This window comes from Lates calcarifer, linkage group LG6, assembly GCF_001640805.2.
Source record: "Lates calcarifer isolate ASB-BC8 linkage group LG6, TLL_Latcal_v3, whole genome shotgun sequence".
NCBI classification, from domain to species: Eukaryota; Metazoa; Chordata; class Actinopteri; family Centropomidae; genus Lates; species Lates calcarifer.
Genome location: NC_066838.1, coordinates 22,293,789 through 22,310,483, shown reverse-complemented (window position 1 = coordinate 22,310,483; position 16,695 = coordinate 22,293,789). Strand labels below are relative to the sequence as shown.

The 16,695-nt window shown below is 39.3% G+C and overlaps 2 protein-coding genes across 4 annotated transcripts; one reads left to right on the top strand and one right to left on the bottom strand.

The window, feature by feature from the left end:
* Positions 1-100: 100 nt before the first annotated feature.
* On the bottom strand, positions 101-9,843 carry pou6f1 (POU class 6 homeobox 1). 3 transcript variants are annotated; one of them, XM_051071379.1, is made up of 12 exons: positions 9,456-9,843; positions 8,657-8,749; positions 8,032-8,111; positions 7,500-7,692; positions 7,228-7,364; positions 6,335-6,560; positions 5,382-5,671; positions 5,145-5,273; positions 4,314-4,547; positions 3,964-4,099; positions 3,712-3,880; positions 101-2,574 (listed from the first exon to the last, which is right to left on the bottom strand). In XM_051071379.1, the coding sequence occupies exons 4-12, from the start codon at positions 7,681-7,683 to the stop codon at positions 2,229-2,231; spliced, it is 1,851 nt and encodes a 616-aa protein (XP_050927336.1). In that variant the 5' UTR covers positions 7,684-7,692; positions 8,032-8,111; positions 8,657-8,749; positions 9,456-9,843; the 3' UTR covers positions 101-2,228. The 3 variants fall into 3 exon arrangements, with proteins under 3 accessions (XP_050927336.1, XP_050927335.1, XP_018536152.1); XM_051071378.1 differs by lacking the exon at positions 8,032-8,111; XM_018680636.2 differs by lacking the exon at positions 8,032-8,111 and having other exon boundaries at positions 5,382-5,644; positions 9,456-9,835.
* Positions 9,844-11,222: 1,379 nt separating this feature from the next.
* On the top strand, positions 11,223-16,278 carry dazap2 (DAZ associated protein 2). Its single transcript, XM_018680044.2, has 4 exons — positions 11,223-11,390; positions 12,852-12,970; positions 13,070-13,318; positions 13,440-16,278. The coding sequence occupies exons 1-4, from the start codon at positions 11,378-11,380 to the stop codon at positions 13,566-13,568; spliced, it is 510 nt and encodes a 169-aa protein (XP_018535560.1). The 5' UTR covers positions 11,223-11,377; the 3' UTR covers positions 13,569-16,278.
* Positions 16,279-16,695: the final 417 nt, after the last annotated feature.

The window sequence follows — 16,695 nt, the reverse complement described above, 5'->3', positions numbered from 1 at the left end:
AAGCAATTTCAATGTGTTAATACATACATACATTTTATACTGTGTATGTAAATAATGAAACTGTCATGTACAGTGGGGAGACAATAACAGGTTAATCCAGCCATGATCAGAAGTGGTATTTTATTTCTAAAAAGAAAAAACATTTTTCAGTCTATGTTTTGTGCATGTCAATAGTTAATATAAACTGCTGAAAATGTATAAATACACAACAATCAGGAGTGATTAATAAAGACAGGGTTTATTTATCTGACAGAAAATAACAAAAAGCATCCAACTTTTGTTTTTCCCTTGTCTCACTAAGACCTGAATGTTTTGTGTGCTTTGCAGTCAAGAAACTAATAGCTGATATCTTATCATTCTAACTCTCCTTTTCTCTGTTGATATCTTAGTATAATAAACAATATTATATATAGTGCCTTCCCATATTTAACATGAAGGTAAAATACATGTTAAAGCAAAATCTTTTTAAATATTAATTATTTCATGGTTAGGCATACTATATGTCCACTGCAACGTAAGCCTGCTGTTATTCAAAAGGCAAATCTAAGGTGGAACATAAAATGTACCATTCAACTTATCATTCACAAACTCAAAATCTTTTAAAGTTGTGATTAATGCATATTAGTTTTTATATTTAATCTGCAGTATTTTACATTTCATCTGCATAAAAAGTACATTAATCTTAATGATAGATGTTGCTTGTCAAGTTGATGATTGCAATTTTGCCGGTACTGCTACATTTTTGCAAAGCAAAGCTTCTTGCTGTTCAAAAACTTTAAAACGCAGAAATGAAATTCTTTCACAAACGTAACTGGAACTTTGCACTGTACATAAACCATTTGTAACCCTTTAACTTTCCCAGCTGACACTAAAGTGCAAAGAATTCTTGAAGAATTGGCAAACATAAAGAAAACTGCCACAGTATCGTTCCTAAATATACTGCACATGCAAAAACTCTTCTGACTCATTCAGATTGAAAGTCATAACACATTAAACCACAAAACCTCCTTTCTTGGCTAAACAATTAACATATTCTTTGAAATTCAGTTAATCAATTTGATTGATATTAGGCTTAGTAAGAGTATCTAAAAAAATCTGGCACTAATGTTTCAGGCATCATGAGACTATTTCAAGTTCATTATAGGCCATTTAGCAAATGTACTTTACAGTATCTAACTTGAGAGGAAACAGCACTGTCAAGCCATTAAGGGAATAATCACAACAGTGAACAGAGTAAACACAAAATACTCTCAGAGTATTATAAACACACTGAACAGAAAGTGTAAAAAGTGGACAGACTGAGGTGAATTTACACACATGGATCACCCACAAATAAAGTATGTGTATTTGCATGATCAGTAGCTAATTGTCAGTTAATAAAAACTAAAATAGGTTGGCATCATGGGCAATAGCCTGAGCTACTTCATTTTGACAAGAAGTTGTTGTCAATGAAACATCAGAAATGAGCCTCTCTGTGAACACCCAACAGTGCAACACATTTCATACCGCTGAATAAAACTATCAAAGCCAAACAAGAGGACATGACTCTTCATCTATGTGATTATCAGTAACAAATATCAAATGATGATTGTCCCAAAAACTTGTTGCAGAGTCAGGAGTCCATAGAGGGCAAAGTGACATTCCTTAACAACTAATTCTGATGAAAACAAGGTTATAGGTTATTGCCTGCTTATAGCCTACAGTCTTATGTCTGTCAGAATCGTATTTATGTTTGCAGAGCAGCTCATGCAGTACAAATACTACGTGAATATAAAGTAAATGAGGAGCTTAACTTCCATTGTGGCACAAGTATAATGTCAGTCATTGTGCCAAAGTGACCTCAATGTGATTAAACTCAATGTTAACCAATGCTTGCCCGTTACGGTAGCCTAGAAAAACACTTGTATAAAAGTTCATCAAATGTTTTTAAATATGACATGTTATAATAGCTGTATATGATAAGCGGACCATGCAGTTTGACTGAGTACCCACCACAAAGAAGTAACACATATACAGCCTTAAAACAAAATTAATAACTCATTGCAAGTATTCTATCATACGACTTCAATCCTGTATTTCCTTCATTTTCTCAAAAAGTTCATATTCTTTCAGCCTTAACAGAGTTTAAATCATATTTACAACACTATCTACATCTGTGTTGTTGTATTAAATGTTCAGCTTCCTTAAAGGATAAAAGATCAGCAGCGAACTCTCCCAGAATAATGTCGCTACTGAACCTGGAAGACATTGATTTTGCTTGTGTTTTTCAGCGTCTGTCGCCGGTTGCAGAACCATACTCGCACAACCTCTCGGTCATAGTTTAGCTCTCTTGCAATCTCAGTAATCTCTTGACCCGTCGGCAGTGCGTTCTTCTCAAAGTAGGAGTTAAGAACTTCTATTGCCTGTGGGGTGAAACTAGTACGCCGCTTGCGTTTTTTGGAGGGTTCTCCGCCGACAAACTCCATCAGATTCTGCTGGCCTTTCTGGTTCCAGTGCTCAGCCTCAGCCAGCCACTTCTCCAACACCGGCTTTAGCTTTTGGGCGCTCTTGGGGGTGATATCCAGCTTTTCAAACCTGCGGTACAAAACAAAGGTCAGTCTGAGGTATATCATGAGTACACACTACATTGATCAGCCACAACATAAAAACCACTGAGAGGTTAAGTGAATAACATTGATCATCTCATTACAATCCAATGTTCTGCTGGGTAACCTTGGGTCCTGGCATTCATCTAGAAGTTATTTGACACACACCACCCACCTTGCGGCAGACAAAGCACACAACCTCCCACCACCCATGGCATCACTCCCCATTGGCAGTGTCCTCCCCCAGCAAGACAATGTGCCCACCACACTGCAAACACTGTTCAGAAATGGATCAAGAAACATGACAAAGAGCCCAAGGCATTGACCTGGCCTCCTAACTCTGCAGATCCCAATCCAATCGCACATCTGTGGGATGCGCCAGAACAAGGAGCAACCACAAGATCCACAGGATATACTGCCAATGTCCTGTTGCTGGACACCACAGGACACTCCCAGAGAACTTGTGTCCATGCTCCAGTGGGTCAGAGCTGCTTTTGACAGCATGAGTGGGACCTACACAATATTAGGCAGGTGGTTTTAATGAAGTGGCTGATCAGTGTACATTCATATGTATATGAGTACACATAGATCCAATTTGCAGCTGAGTGAATTTGATATTTTGCACTAGTCCGAGCTTTAACCAGCCTATTGAAAAATATCTCATTATTTTTTACTTACTGACCTCCGTATAACAATGACTCTATTCCTGTTCTGATTAAAATGGTACTTTAAGATCATGATCAAGATTATTTGGAGAATTCTTAAAATCATACTCACAAACATTTTTTTCTTTTGTAGCCTAAGCAGCAAAAATGTTACAGTTACATTACATAATCACATCTACATTGATGCTGTAAGGATTTAATATGACGGTCTTCTACAAATATCACACGTGTGTCACTGTGTTACACATGACATCACTAACACAATACAATACAAGCAGATGAGTAGATGCTTGCACATATGTCTTAACAACATTCATACATCTCAAATGCACTGTCTACACCCTGTTATTGATGAATCACTGATGCTTTCTAACGAGAAGTGAATGAGTATTTTCTTTTCACAGCACAATAATGAGGAACACTTTTATATACAAGGAGACATGAACAGGGGAGTAATTTACCTGCAAATGGCAGACTGGCTGTAAGCTGGACCTTCGGTTGCAGTCAGAGCCTGTCCTACTTGTGTCTGAGTAAGCCCCAAGGACAGCCGACGGATCTTGAAATTCTTGGCAAACTCTCGGATCTCCTCCAGATTAATGCCTTCCTCGCTGCTGACTACCTGCTGGGGTTCTACAGTTGTGAAGAGTCTGGTTAAAAATATCTACCTACTTAAAACGGATCTATGTTTGGATAGGAGAAGCAGGTGTACGTACTGCTGACAAGCTGGCCCACTTTTGCTATGTCTCCACAAGTGATGGGTGCCGTGGAGGAGAGCGTGGTGGTGGTCTTCAGTACAGACGGCTGCGGGGCGATGACAACTGGCGACTGAGTGACACTAGTTACCGAAGCCTGGGAGGGAACAAATAAATGATATTCTTAGATGTAGCCTGCATTAACACAAATGGCAAAATATAATACCCTTCAGGAAAAGTTAATGGGCCAAATCGAGCGTATTCAAAGGTCATGCAGCGTGTTTTGGTCTGTTTCAGCTTTCAAGTGTAAATACAGTAATGATGTGGTCCTTTCTGATCTCAACACAAAATCCAGACTTCTGTTTGTCTACCTGTGTGTTAGGCTTGGTGAGTGTTGGCGGAGCAGCGGCTTTGGGCAGAACTGCAGCAGAAGTGGCAACTGTGGCAGGTCCATTCCCTACAGTGGCAATGATCTGACCCTGGGTGTTGAGAAGCAGCTGTGGGGTGACAGTCTGGACCTGGAGTCCCTGGAGGGGGAGGGTGGGAGTCGCAGCCCCTCCAGCCAGAGAAGCTGGGTTCACCAACAGTGGGAGGGTTCCTATAACCTGTAAAAATATACAAATAACTTAAGGTAACCCTCCGTGGTAGCTTTTGCTTTCAGGACTTAGAGATTAAACACTGCACTTCTAAATGCAACAAGCTGCAATAATGGAAAGATTGAGTAATGGAAGTGTTGGAGAGGACAAATCAGTTTTAACAGAAATTGTCTTATGCTCCACTGACTTGAAATAGCACTGCTGATTGATGTTAACTGGAAACTGGAGCTTTTATTCCCAAAAACAGAACCATAACACGAAAACACTTTGATTGTCCTATGAGAGGGTGTGATTACCAATCAAAACACTACAGTATGAAGCTTGCAAAAGTGTAAATACCACTATGTAAAATACTTTTTCTTATACCTTTCTCATTTTGTTATGTGTTCTAGTCAATCAAGTCATGCAGTGTTTTTTTTTGGCTCATGATGCACTTCTACAAAGGCAAGGATGTTCCTCATATTTAATGCATGTACCCTTTAGCTGGAAGCCCCAAATACAGAGCAAAGGCAGTCACATTAGATTGAGAAGTCAAATCTAAACTCACAAACAGAATAGAATAGAAAGTGAGCAGCTGTTACAATAGTAGTTTTTTTAGGCACCCACCTGTCCCTGGGCATTTGTGATGATCTGGCTGGTGATGCCAGCCATGTTGGACATGGCGCTGGTGATGATGGGAGTAGAGGCAAGGGAACTAAGGAACTGGGGTTGTGCTCCCAAGGAAGCAGCACTGATCTGGGCAGGAAATCACAAAATGTGGATAGAGCACAGGAAAATAAAATAACATGACTCATAAGATGGATGTTAACAGACACAGGTAAATCACTGCAGTGGCATTCTTACAATTGCAGGATTGATGGAGAGTCCCGCGGTCTGCAGCGCTGCCACAGATATGTTGGACTGAGAAACAGTGGTGGTGGCCGAGGTCGCCTGGGCAGCTGCCACCTGAGCAGCAGAAACCTGGGCAGTGGTCACTTGTGTTGGCTGAGACATCACCTGCTGCACAGCAGCCTGCTGGACTGGCTGCATGGAGGCTGCTTGAGGCTGGAACAATGTCTGTGCATTTGTCTGCAGCTGGGGCTGGACTGAGTTCAAGACTGTCGCAGCTGCAGGAAAATTCAAGGGTATGCAATCTGTTATGAAAACATAATGACAAGACTAAGAGTTTACAGCCAGATTTTCAGCTCTGTGAGGCTGCAGTTAGGTTCAGCTGTGCTTTGAGAATGCTCACAGTGACAAATGCTAACATGCTGATGTTTAGCAGGTAATGTTTACCATGCGCACCAGTGTTAGTTTAGCGTGTTAGCATGCTGGCATTTGCTAATTAATACTAAACACAACATACAGCTGAGGCTGATGTGAATGTCAGTATTTTGTAGGTATTTGGTCATAAATCAAAGGCACTAGAGGGAAAGTCAGGGATCGCCAAAGTCATTAGCATTCATCCTCTGTGGATCAGAGGATTTTGTACATCTGTGCAAAATTTCATAGTTATCCATCCAATAGTTGTTCACTTTGTTACTTCTGTGCCTTTCTATATTATATATTTTTTATTTTTCTATTTTCCTATTTTGGTCACCCTTGTTTCTTGCTGCTGTAACATGTGAATTTCCCACAAGTGGCATAAATAAAGTCTATCTTATCTTATCTTATATTTCAGTGTGGAACAACGTGGTAAACTGACCAGCTGACTGACACTGCCATCCCTTGAGCTACGCCATGAGCATGGCTATTGAGAATGTTGGGAGTAGTCAATGTGTAAGACGTCAAGAGGAGATGATGAGTTTGTATTTTACCTTGGAGGCCAGCAAAGGGCAGCTTGAGGAGGTTTCCGGCCGGGTTTGCTGCTGTGAGCCCAGGGAGAGTAGCTACATTGGTGGTGGGGAGGGTGAGGACAGCCAGACTGCCCTGGCCACCGATGGAGCCTGCCATACTCAGGGGGATGAGCAGGGGCTGGCCCAGTGACCCTGTCTGGGCCATCATACCAGTCATCAATGTGGCCAGACTGTCCTGGGTCAGCACCTGATGTTGGGAAGTAAAAAATTTGCTTTTCATCGGTGTTTGTGACTGGCATGAGTAATAATTTTTTTTCTGTCCTTTATCTATTTTTAACTGTCTTTCTAGTGTTTTACAGAGGTAATTTTACACAATTAAACAGTAGTATTAATACATTTTTCATTACCTTTGGACTCAAATAATCCATCTTCCACTGCTGCACTATTGATTTTTTTTAAACCAAATTTGGTGTATTATATTTTGTTGTTGTTTTGTATTGCTCTGAATTTTCTCCAGTTACTGGAAATGTTATGGCAACAATTTCCACAGCCTCAGGCTTTGTGTTCAGGTGTTTGGGATCAAATTGTTCCATTTTTCAAGTTCACAATGCACTCGAGACAATTGCCTCAGTCAGTGACTTGAGTAAATCACCTACAGTAGCCTGTGGGTGACAATAGTGACATTAATCCCATGAATATTGGACAGGGTGAAATTCAAATAGGATTTTTGCCCTCCACACTTTTCATTTCACAGGATCTTTTTGCTCTTTCAAGGCCAGTGTGCCCAAAACCCTTGTTAATTGCTGACCCTCGTTTTAGGCCAAGAAAACCAAACTACTGACAACAATGTTTTTTCTCTGATGAGTAAAGATGAGTATGGAAAGTGTTCTCACTGTGTGAATTCACAATCATACCTGTGGACAGCCTTGTACAGTGATGGGCATGGTGGCCTGTGTCTGCGGCAGAGACACACTGATGGGAACAGCAGGAGTCAGCGTTTGGACGGTGGGGGCAGGGGCCTCTACAGACACCACCTGCTGCTCACCGAGCACTGCAGGAGCACAGCCAGGGTTGGTTCTTACTGACATTTCACAGTTGTCATTGGCATTTCACTACAACTATGTCATGTATGTTAGAATAAGAAATCAGCCGCTGTCCTTTGTCATCTAACTTTACAATGATTTACCTATTCCCCCGGAGCTCTGGGGCACAGTGGGGCCGTCCTGGGTGCTGCCGCCCTCGGTTTGCTCCGCGGTGGCCTGAGCCACTCCCTCCTCAGCTTTGCCTTCACTCTTCCCATCGTTTACTGATGCTGGCAGAGATGCATCAACCTCTACCTCTAGCACACGAATTGTCTCATGGCCGGACATCACAATGACCTGCACAGTGATCAGAAATAAAAGCTGAGATGACTCAACTGCAGAAGGAGCTGCCTGCTCTATTGCAATTCTTTTGCTCAGGTTTTTGTTCTAATTTTATGATAAATAAACACGATCAAAGTCTCACTTCATCTAATACCTGAGGGGTCACAAGAAAGGGCCTAAATTTTGCATTTCTCCACCTTATCAATTCGGCGTCTAACTACATGTGGTAAATCTGACTTAAAACAGTGACATATGGTATGCAATAATGAAAGTCCTAGAGGAGAGGCAGCGAGACAACCTGGGCTGGAGGAAAAAGTGCAGAGACAATGCAGGAAGAGAGAGGAGGATGCATACCTGGTTGTCTTTGGCAGGGAATTTCAAAGTGCAGGATTTAAATGGCTGAAAAAAGACTTCTGCAGTCAGACAGTGAATGGCTAAGGAGAACAGAGAAGCCGAGCACATATTAGGACACAATGACCAAAAACAAAATAAAAAAAAAAAAACAACAACACACAAAAAAAATAGATAAAAATGAAAAGAGCATGAGTACACCAAAAAAATGATAAGAGCATCAGCCAACAAGCAGCTCAAGCAATGCTTTCTTCAAGCTCCCCTCTGTGCATCCGTGAAGAGCATTGCTTTTGTTTGCTGACTATGTCTACACAGAATGTTACTAGAGAGAAGAAAAACCACAATTAATTATTAAGCATGGCAGTTTTAAGACTGGTAACCCTCACAAGCAAAGAGCAGCAGGTATTATTAGGCGATTAAACACAAAAGTGGCACCTGATCTTAATGAACTGCTGTGTGGAAGTTAATCATTCCATTGTGATATGGTATGTCAGCACATGGAGGGTGACGGTAGCAAACAGCAGCAAAGAACTTGAAGACAACACAAGTTATAAGGGTCAGGCTAAGCTCTGTGTTGGTTACAGCGTGAGGAGAGGGGTCTGTCACCGCTCAGACAGTTGAGTGTTACCTGCTCATTGACAGTAAGTGGGGCATCTTTGGCAGGGAGATCCTGGGAGTTCATGGCTCGCTGCACCACCACGGTCACTGTCTTCCTGGCATTCTGAGCACACAAACACAGATTAAACAAACTCTTTGAGATTTTCTGCCTTGTAACTTAACTCACTCCTTCTACTATGCTCTGCAGCCATTTCAGGAATAAAAATACAGAAAGTTTGATGTTGGTGACCCCTATAAGTCCCCGGTATCTGCACTTTTAGGGGCAAAACGCTGCTTAAAACAGACCCACATGCAGAGAGGACTGTGTTTTTATTCATGGCTATTTCTGTCATTGCAGGACCAGACTATTTGGAGGGGCCTATAAACAGGCCATACTGTGTTGCACTTCAGCTGCAGAAAACGGGATGAAACGCGCTAATCGTGGACATGAAGTGGTTACAAATTCATCACGGATCCGAAAAAGAATCAAGATGAAGCGTTTCCTGCTGCAATGCCCCGTTAGAAAAGGAGGATCTGTCAAAACTTCAGCGGGTGTTGATGGGCTCCCCACCCCCATCCTGGCCAATAAAAGTCTCGCCGCGTCGGCCACTTTTGAAGACAAGCACTAACCACCAAGTACAGGCGACCGAAATCATCTCGACCCGTGCCTAGAGACCGAATATTATGTATTTCCCTCTCTTTATCATAAATATATAAATTATGCTAATTACGAACATTGCATATTAACCAAAACTCATTTCCTCTCGCCATTTCGCTGCTATGCGCGAAGAGCAGGCTACAATAGTGTCCGGTTATTATATTCAACTTACCGCGTAAATGCAGCTTATTTTCTGTAATCCCCCGCTCTTATAAAGGTCCTTGTCACAGTTTGTTTCAGTCACACATAATTAAAAATTCATCTCAGCTCCCAGACAGGCGCTGTGACTGCACACAAAAGAGGTATTTGCATTGATAAGGAGGGTTGCAATGTTAGGATCTCCTCTCTCTTAATATTTAATGACGATGCCCTTTCTGCAACAGTTCAGATAGACAAAAATCCTTGAGGTGTCTCACAAAATCCTATTTGAGCTGTAAAGTCGGACAAAATTGCCAGAAAATTGGCCTTTTGCACTACGTCATGAACATAATTTATGCAAGAAAAAAATCTTGCATTGAAAAATGTCTGCCTCGACTTGAGAGGTGCCATGGTTCTCTTAAAGGGGAAGTACCTAAATAAAAGCTGAGCAGTGCGAGCAGCAGTGAAGCCCTGACACAGACAGATAATAGATGAAAACACTGTGCTGCTGCTGCACTAACAGTTTCCTAATACTGCTCTTTGTCTAACTGACAATATTACTGAATGACAAATGGTCTGCTTATTTCAATGAGCTTGTACAAAATTATCATAACAACACAGGAGGATCCCCAAACACCAACTGCTCATATTGTGTCTGCAGAGCTATTTTTAATGTTCTGTGGAGAGGGGCATTCTTTGCTATGTTTTAGTTTTTGTGTGTTGAAAGCTGAATAAATTATCTCTATTCATGGTTCCCTGTGGGCTGCACTTCATTCAGCCAAACTAACAACCTGACCAGATGTGTAGTAGTGTCATACCCGCTGTGATTTTGTTAACTTGATCAACAGGATATATGTGGTTCTGTGTAATTTATGATCGGATGAATATATTTTGACTATTCTGTTTGACCCTCAAGTTATATATATATATATATATATATATATATATATATATATATATATATATATATATATATATATATATATATATATACACATACTCAAATATTACAGCATCTGGGTGCATCTACTGTATAACACAGGAGACCACAGCTGTAACAGTTAGCTGATTAATAAATTACTAATCATTTGAGTTATTTATCAGTGACATACATGACTGACTACCTCATGATTATGAAAAAGGAAGGCATGATAACAAAATCTGATCTTTTAATTTTGAGATCAATATTATTAGGAGAGGGGATATTATGCTTTTTGGTGGTTGTTTTCTTTTTCACTAGCCTGATCTATATAATGAATATAAGCTTAAATATCAAGATATCTGAGTGTTGTTGTTTATGTCTTTTTTTAAACAAGGTATCTTTGTAAAATGTTAATCTCGTGTGAACAGATTTAAACTTGAAACAGGAAGTGCACTGTTGACATGGTTCAGTGAGTTACAATGGAGACTGAAACTTAAGCCCCGTGTTTAAGCCTTTATTTGTCCAAAATTTGGAAATTTAAATACGCCGAAATAGCAATTAAAAGTTAATCTTTGCTATGTACCATTAGATGCACTGAGAACTGTCACTGAATGACTTTGTTACGGTAGGAAACTTAAAAACCTGATCATTCTCAGGCAAGTTCTGAAGCGTTCCAATTCCCGTTAGTCGACATTTTGTTGTAATTATGAGATAGTTTTTGCGTAATTATGAGAAAAGGCCTCCATTTTTTTCTTTTGTGAATGAGACAACAGTTCACCTTGATTCACTCTTCAACTCCCCACTGTTCCTACCTGAAGGGGGCGCGCGCGCGCAATTGGAACACTACGTGCGCCGAACGGAACGAACCACAGATAGAGAACGAGTGACGTCACCACTTCCACAACAACAAGAAGCTGAAAAACAAGGAAGTGGATGATCGTGAAGCAGCCGTAACCTGTTATAAGGCCGTGAACAGATACGCAGAGTCTCCGTTAAATTCTGATATTCCTCAGCCTCCGGATCACTCCACAACCATGAACAACAAAGGTATTTCTCCACACCTCGTTTGGGTGATTAGTCAGCTGTTCGATGTTCGACGCTGACGTTATAACAAGAGATGAGGAGCTGTCGTTATGGCCATCTGAAGGAGCGGACTTCACGTTAAGCTACGTACATGACAATAAACCCGACGCTTTCTGGTTAACATGGAGCACATTCATGTTCAACTTGGTCATCTAGTTTATCATCGAATACTCAAGCTGTTATTACTGAACATCTGTATTAACTGTCACCTTGTATTTTCATACTATTACTGGCGAAGTCACATATTTTCAGGGAGCTAGCATCACTAAATACAGACGAATTCTAAAGGCAAAGATTTCCTCGTTTCGTAAGACCCAACCAAGGGGATGTAAATCTGTATTGCTTCTTTGCTCAATTGTCTATAAATATGTACATATTTTATCTTTTTAAAGCGTTATATAACTTATTTAAGCGCACAATTTTATGCGAAAGAACAGTTATCGTGATAATTTAATAATCATTTTAAGTATTTTTTGAAGCAGGATTTTTTTTAAATTCTCAAGTTAAAGCTGCTCAAGCGTGAATAATTAATCTAAATCTTTTATTGTTTACATGATAAAACTTCAAGATCTAACTGGTAATCACAGCTGGAATTAATTATTTATTAATTATTTTTATATGTTTACAATTTGTTTTGTAATTATTACTGTTATTATTATTATTATTATTATTGTTATTATTATTAAGCAGAAATAGGAAAAAATCTCTGGTTCCTGCATCTCAATGTAAATTATTTCTGGTTTTGTTTCCTCATCAGTCAAAACAAGACTCATAGGCATCACCATCACAACTTGTGATTGACATTTTTGCAATTTGTAAAACACATAATGATAATAATGAAGAAAATAATTATTAAATAAGTCAACAAAATGAGTTCTTGTTAACATCCCTTGCACATACTTTTTGCAGTACAACTGTTGCAGCCAGGTTTGTAGATATGTGTGGCTGCTATTGATGATTATTTTCATTACTGCTTAATTGACTGGTTATTTTCTCGATTAATTGTTTAGTCTAAAGAATGTTAGCAAATAGCAGAAATGTTCCCAGAGCTCAGGGTGATGCCTTAAAGTCAGATTTTGTCTGATGAGAAGACAAAGAAAACTAGAAATAATTCACACATCTGAGAAGCAGGAACCAGAAGATTTTTGCAAGATTTTTGTCAAGTAAGCAATATAAAATTTGACACTAACTTCTGCTGTCCATATGTAAATACTGAGATATTTTCTGGTACTATTATAAATGTGATATTCTTTGCTGCGTTGTGACAGTAAATATGTTGTCTTTGTCTTCTCTCTTGAAGTGTTTGGCCTCTTAAATACTTATTTACTGCTGAAGTGTTAAGAGACCATCCATCAGTGTGGAATTTCTATCACTGTGTAGACTAAAGTACAACTATGTGCTATAAAGTAAAATGTTGTTTTGCAGGTTCATATCCACAGCAGGCTGTGTACCCTCAGCAGAGCACTGCACCTGTATACCCTCCTGCTATGCAAATGTCTCCTCAGGCACCTCCTTACACAGACACACCACCTGCATATTCTGAGGTACTATTGTATTTTTAAGTCATACGATAATACAGCCAATACACAGTATCAGTTCAGAACAGTTAAAACCTGTCTGTCTCTCCACATCTTTGTCTGCAGATATACCAGCCCAGATATGTGCTTCCACCTCAGGTGCCTGGTCAGATGCCTCAGATGTCCTCTCCCTACCCTGGTGCTCAGGTGTTTATGCCCATGCAGCCACCTATGGCTGTTGGGCCAGTGGGACAGAATGTCCCCATGGCTTACTATCCCATGGGAGCTGTGTACCCACCTGGTTCAACAGTGATGGTGGATGGAGGTTTTGATGCTGGTGCTCGCTTCACAGCAGGCAGCAGTGTTTCCATCCCAGTGAGTATCCACCTCATTCGATTATTTAAAGGAGCCTAAAGGAGTTAGGAAGTTGTTGAGATGGAGTGTCATCTTATATTATGTCTGTCAATGTTTGTGCTTGTTTCTCCCCTTTCTTTAGCCCCCACCTCCTGGACATCCCCCCAATGCAGCCCAGCTGGCTGCCATGCAGGGTGCCAATGTTGTAATGTCACAGCGCAAGAGTAACTTCTTCCTGGGTGGATCCAGTGGAGGTTATACCATCTGGTAACAGCAACTTCTCAACTCCTCCATCATGCCTAAACCGTGTCCCCGTCCCAAATGATGCCCCAGTTCTATCCCCATCCCATACGCCTCCCTCTTCAGGCTGCTTGGCCATGCCACAATACTGATATCACCTAACGGAATGTAATATTTTAGAGCCCTCGTGAAAGGTACAGTACTCCACTTGTGACCTAGAGATGAAACGATAAATGCCACTGCCTGGAGAGGATAAATGCAAATTTTTAATGTTGTAGAATTCATGCCATAATTCCTCATTGGGTCTAACCTCTTTGGTCATCCCAGATTGGACCTCTTTCAGGCGTTTGTTGAAGAGACCTGGTCTCCTTTGATCAAATGGATCACAAATTACATTGAGATGTTCTTGTATACCTGTAAAGCTACGTAAATGAAATGTTGAAATATCCGACCCGCATTATTTAGTTTAGCTGCTTTATGGTGAAAGTGAAACGCAGTTACAAAGTTGCAGTTAAAGCGCAAAAAAATAAAAAAGAAATCTCCACTTGTCTTTTTTGAAAACTTTTAGTGTAGTTAAACTAATAGATGTGTAATAGTTCCATGTAAATACCAGTATGATGAGAAATTACATCTCAACTATACAAAAAAAAGAAAAAAATCTGCATCTTGGATGCTTTTAGTTAGAATTGTCTTGTCTTTTGCACAGTATCCAAAACACCACGAAAAATCTGTTGCACAGCGAACTGCCTATCTGAAAGATTGTTGCATTTAAATCACTTGTAAATTAAATAAATTGAATTAAAGCAAATAATTAAAGAAAAGATTCCATGCAATATCCAAAGTGAATTACTGTACCTTGTTGGGCAACTTGTAGATGAACATAGTCAAGTGCCAAAGAGCACTGGGGATAGCCCTAATTTAAAGCAAATTAACTTCAGTAAACTTAAAGGAAAGAAATTTAAAGTAAATCCAAATAGTAAGATGAACGGGAAGGGGTGGTTGGTGTAACATTTTAGCTTTTTTTGTCTCCTGTTTCTGTTTCACAGTCGGATACCCAGAGTTTATACACTAAATGTTTATTGTACAGGTTTCGCAAACTACCCTCCAATGTTTCTCTTTCACAAAGTGTAATTTGGTATCATCAAATACATTTTTTCATCGTAGAGGAATGTCACCTTTGTGATAGCATTAGTGTCCAGTCAACATTTTTTAAGGTTGAGGAGACTTAAATATTTCAGTGTTTCATTTCTTCCTTTATTACTTTTCCACATTGAAGTGATTTAAACGAGTAGTTAGGCTAATAAATTTGTTAGTATAACCAATGAGCTGGTTGTACCAAAGATTTGGTCTACAATGCACTTATGTTTGGTTGTGACTTGAAATTTTCAACGTCACAATTTAAAAGCAAACATATCATCGAATGAGCAGTTATGAGATTGTTGGTACCTAGAACCTTCAATCTGATGTGACTTGCAATTGTTAGTTAACGTGTTAATGTCACTTTATGTGGGTCAAATGCATCTTTTTAAGTTGTTGCATACTTTTGCACCTTTGCTATGTACAAATTTGATTAAATACTTTTTATCTGAGATGCACTGCTAAGCAAATCTGAGACGTTGCAGACAAGGGGCTACTCTCTCTCTTTTTTTAAATTAAATTCTGGTTTCATGTCTTTTTAAAAAAAGCTGTGAGATTTTTGAACATTTTTAGATTTTAAAATGCTTCTTTTTCATCAAGTCTATTCCATTTTAAAATAATGTCAAGATGTGTCGTGTTGTTCATTAGATTGAAAAGTGTATGCAGACTTTTTTGCAATGAGGCTATTATCACTGTCAGCATAATAGTAAATTTCCAAGGCGTTTTTTGTGCTGCTAATTAAACCTCTTTAGAATATTTACATCATACGTTACCATGCAAACTTAAATAAGAGAGACTAGGTAAATCTGTATGGATACCATCAACTGATATTTGTAGATATTCTTCATTTTGGTGTCTGGCAGCGTCAATGTGTCACTGGGTATCCGACATACCATATCAAGTTTTAACAGCTGTGGCCTCTGGGAAACAAATGCCGTCGCTGTCGACAGACATGTAGTGATTTCAGTGTTATTTAAGTCAGAAAGACCAGCTGTCTGAAAACCTGCTTCATTCATCTGATGAAGCTTACTCTGTGCAGCTCATATAAACAGCTGCTGTACCGTACTGACTGACGCGTCACTCAAGTGTTTTTAAAATGGCTCAGTGTGCGTTTAATTCTCACTCATGCTGTTGTTTCACACAGCTTTGCAGGCCACAGCTATCAAAACTTTAAAAATATATATGATTCAAGCAAACATTTCCTTTTTTTCCATCTCTGCTCTGATTGTTTGTTAAGCAGCATAATGGTGGCTTTGTCCCAGCAATATGAAGTACTGTAAACTACAGCTGACCAGTAGATGCTATGCCAACCACAGCCAGCAAATGGATCACTCTTTGTTGAAGGATTATGGACATTTATAGTTCAGGGATTCTCTTGACAATATTTTGTAAAATAGATGTATGTACTAAAGTGATGTGATGGACTTTGGTACACATTCTATCTTTTAAGATTACTAAAGGAGATGAGTGTCACTACAGTTTGCTGAGACATGTTAAAGATGGAATACTTTGAAAAAAAGAACTTAGGTGCACTTAACTTTTTTATACTAAACTTAAAATTTAAAATGTAAGTTTAGAATAAAGGTTATTTTGGAAATTTGAAATGTTGCATGTCTTTCATTTGATTTTATTCACATATATTAGAACAGTACAGGATTTCATTTCAAGGTTTATGATAAGACTAGATAACATTTGGGATTTAAGTTATTATTATAGGTGTTGTCTGCATCGCAGGTAATTTACAGTTTTATCATCTTATTTGATTGTTTGAGTTGGTCCTTCTACTTGCTTGGTCTTCATCCCAATGTCACACCCAAAATATTGTCACTTTGATATAAAAAGGTAGAGTCAAAATAGGGCTGGACAATAAAACCATAACCGTAATAACCTCAGCTTTCCTCAATAGAAATATAACACAAGGTCAATATAATTAATTTTCAGGATTAGATATCATGCAAAGAAATTAATCATTGCAGGAATAGAGGTATGTGTTAAGTTAGGTTTTAAATCAGTTAAGTTAG

Coding starts and splice junctions, on each gene's coding strand:
- pou6f1 (XM_051071378.1), bottom strand. CDS start 8,710: ATGAACTCCCAGGATCTCCCTGCCAAAGATGCCCCACTTACTGTCAAT. Junction 6,561..7,227: donor CTGTACAAGGCTGTCCACAG/GTATGATTGTGA, acceptor TCCCAACATCAG/GTGCTGACCCAGGACAGTCT. Junction 4,100..4,313: donor TCACCAAGCCTAACACACAG/GTAGACAAACAG, acceptor GTTCCCTCCCAG/GCTTCGGTAACTAGTGTCAC.
- dazap2 (XM_018680044.2), top strand. Junction 12,971..13,069: donor CACCACCTGCATATTCTGAG/GTACTATTGTAT, acceptor CTTTGTCTGCAG/ATATACCAGCCCAGATATGT. Junction 13,319..13,439: donor GCAGCAGTGTTTCCATCCCA/GTGAGTATCCAC, acceptor CCCTTTCTTTAG/CCCCCACCTCCTGGACATCC.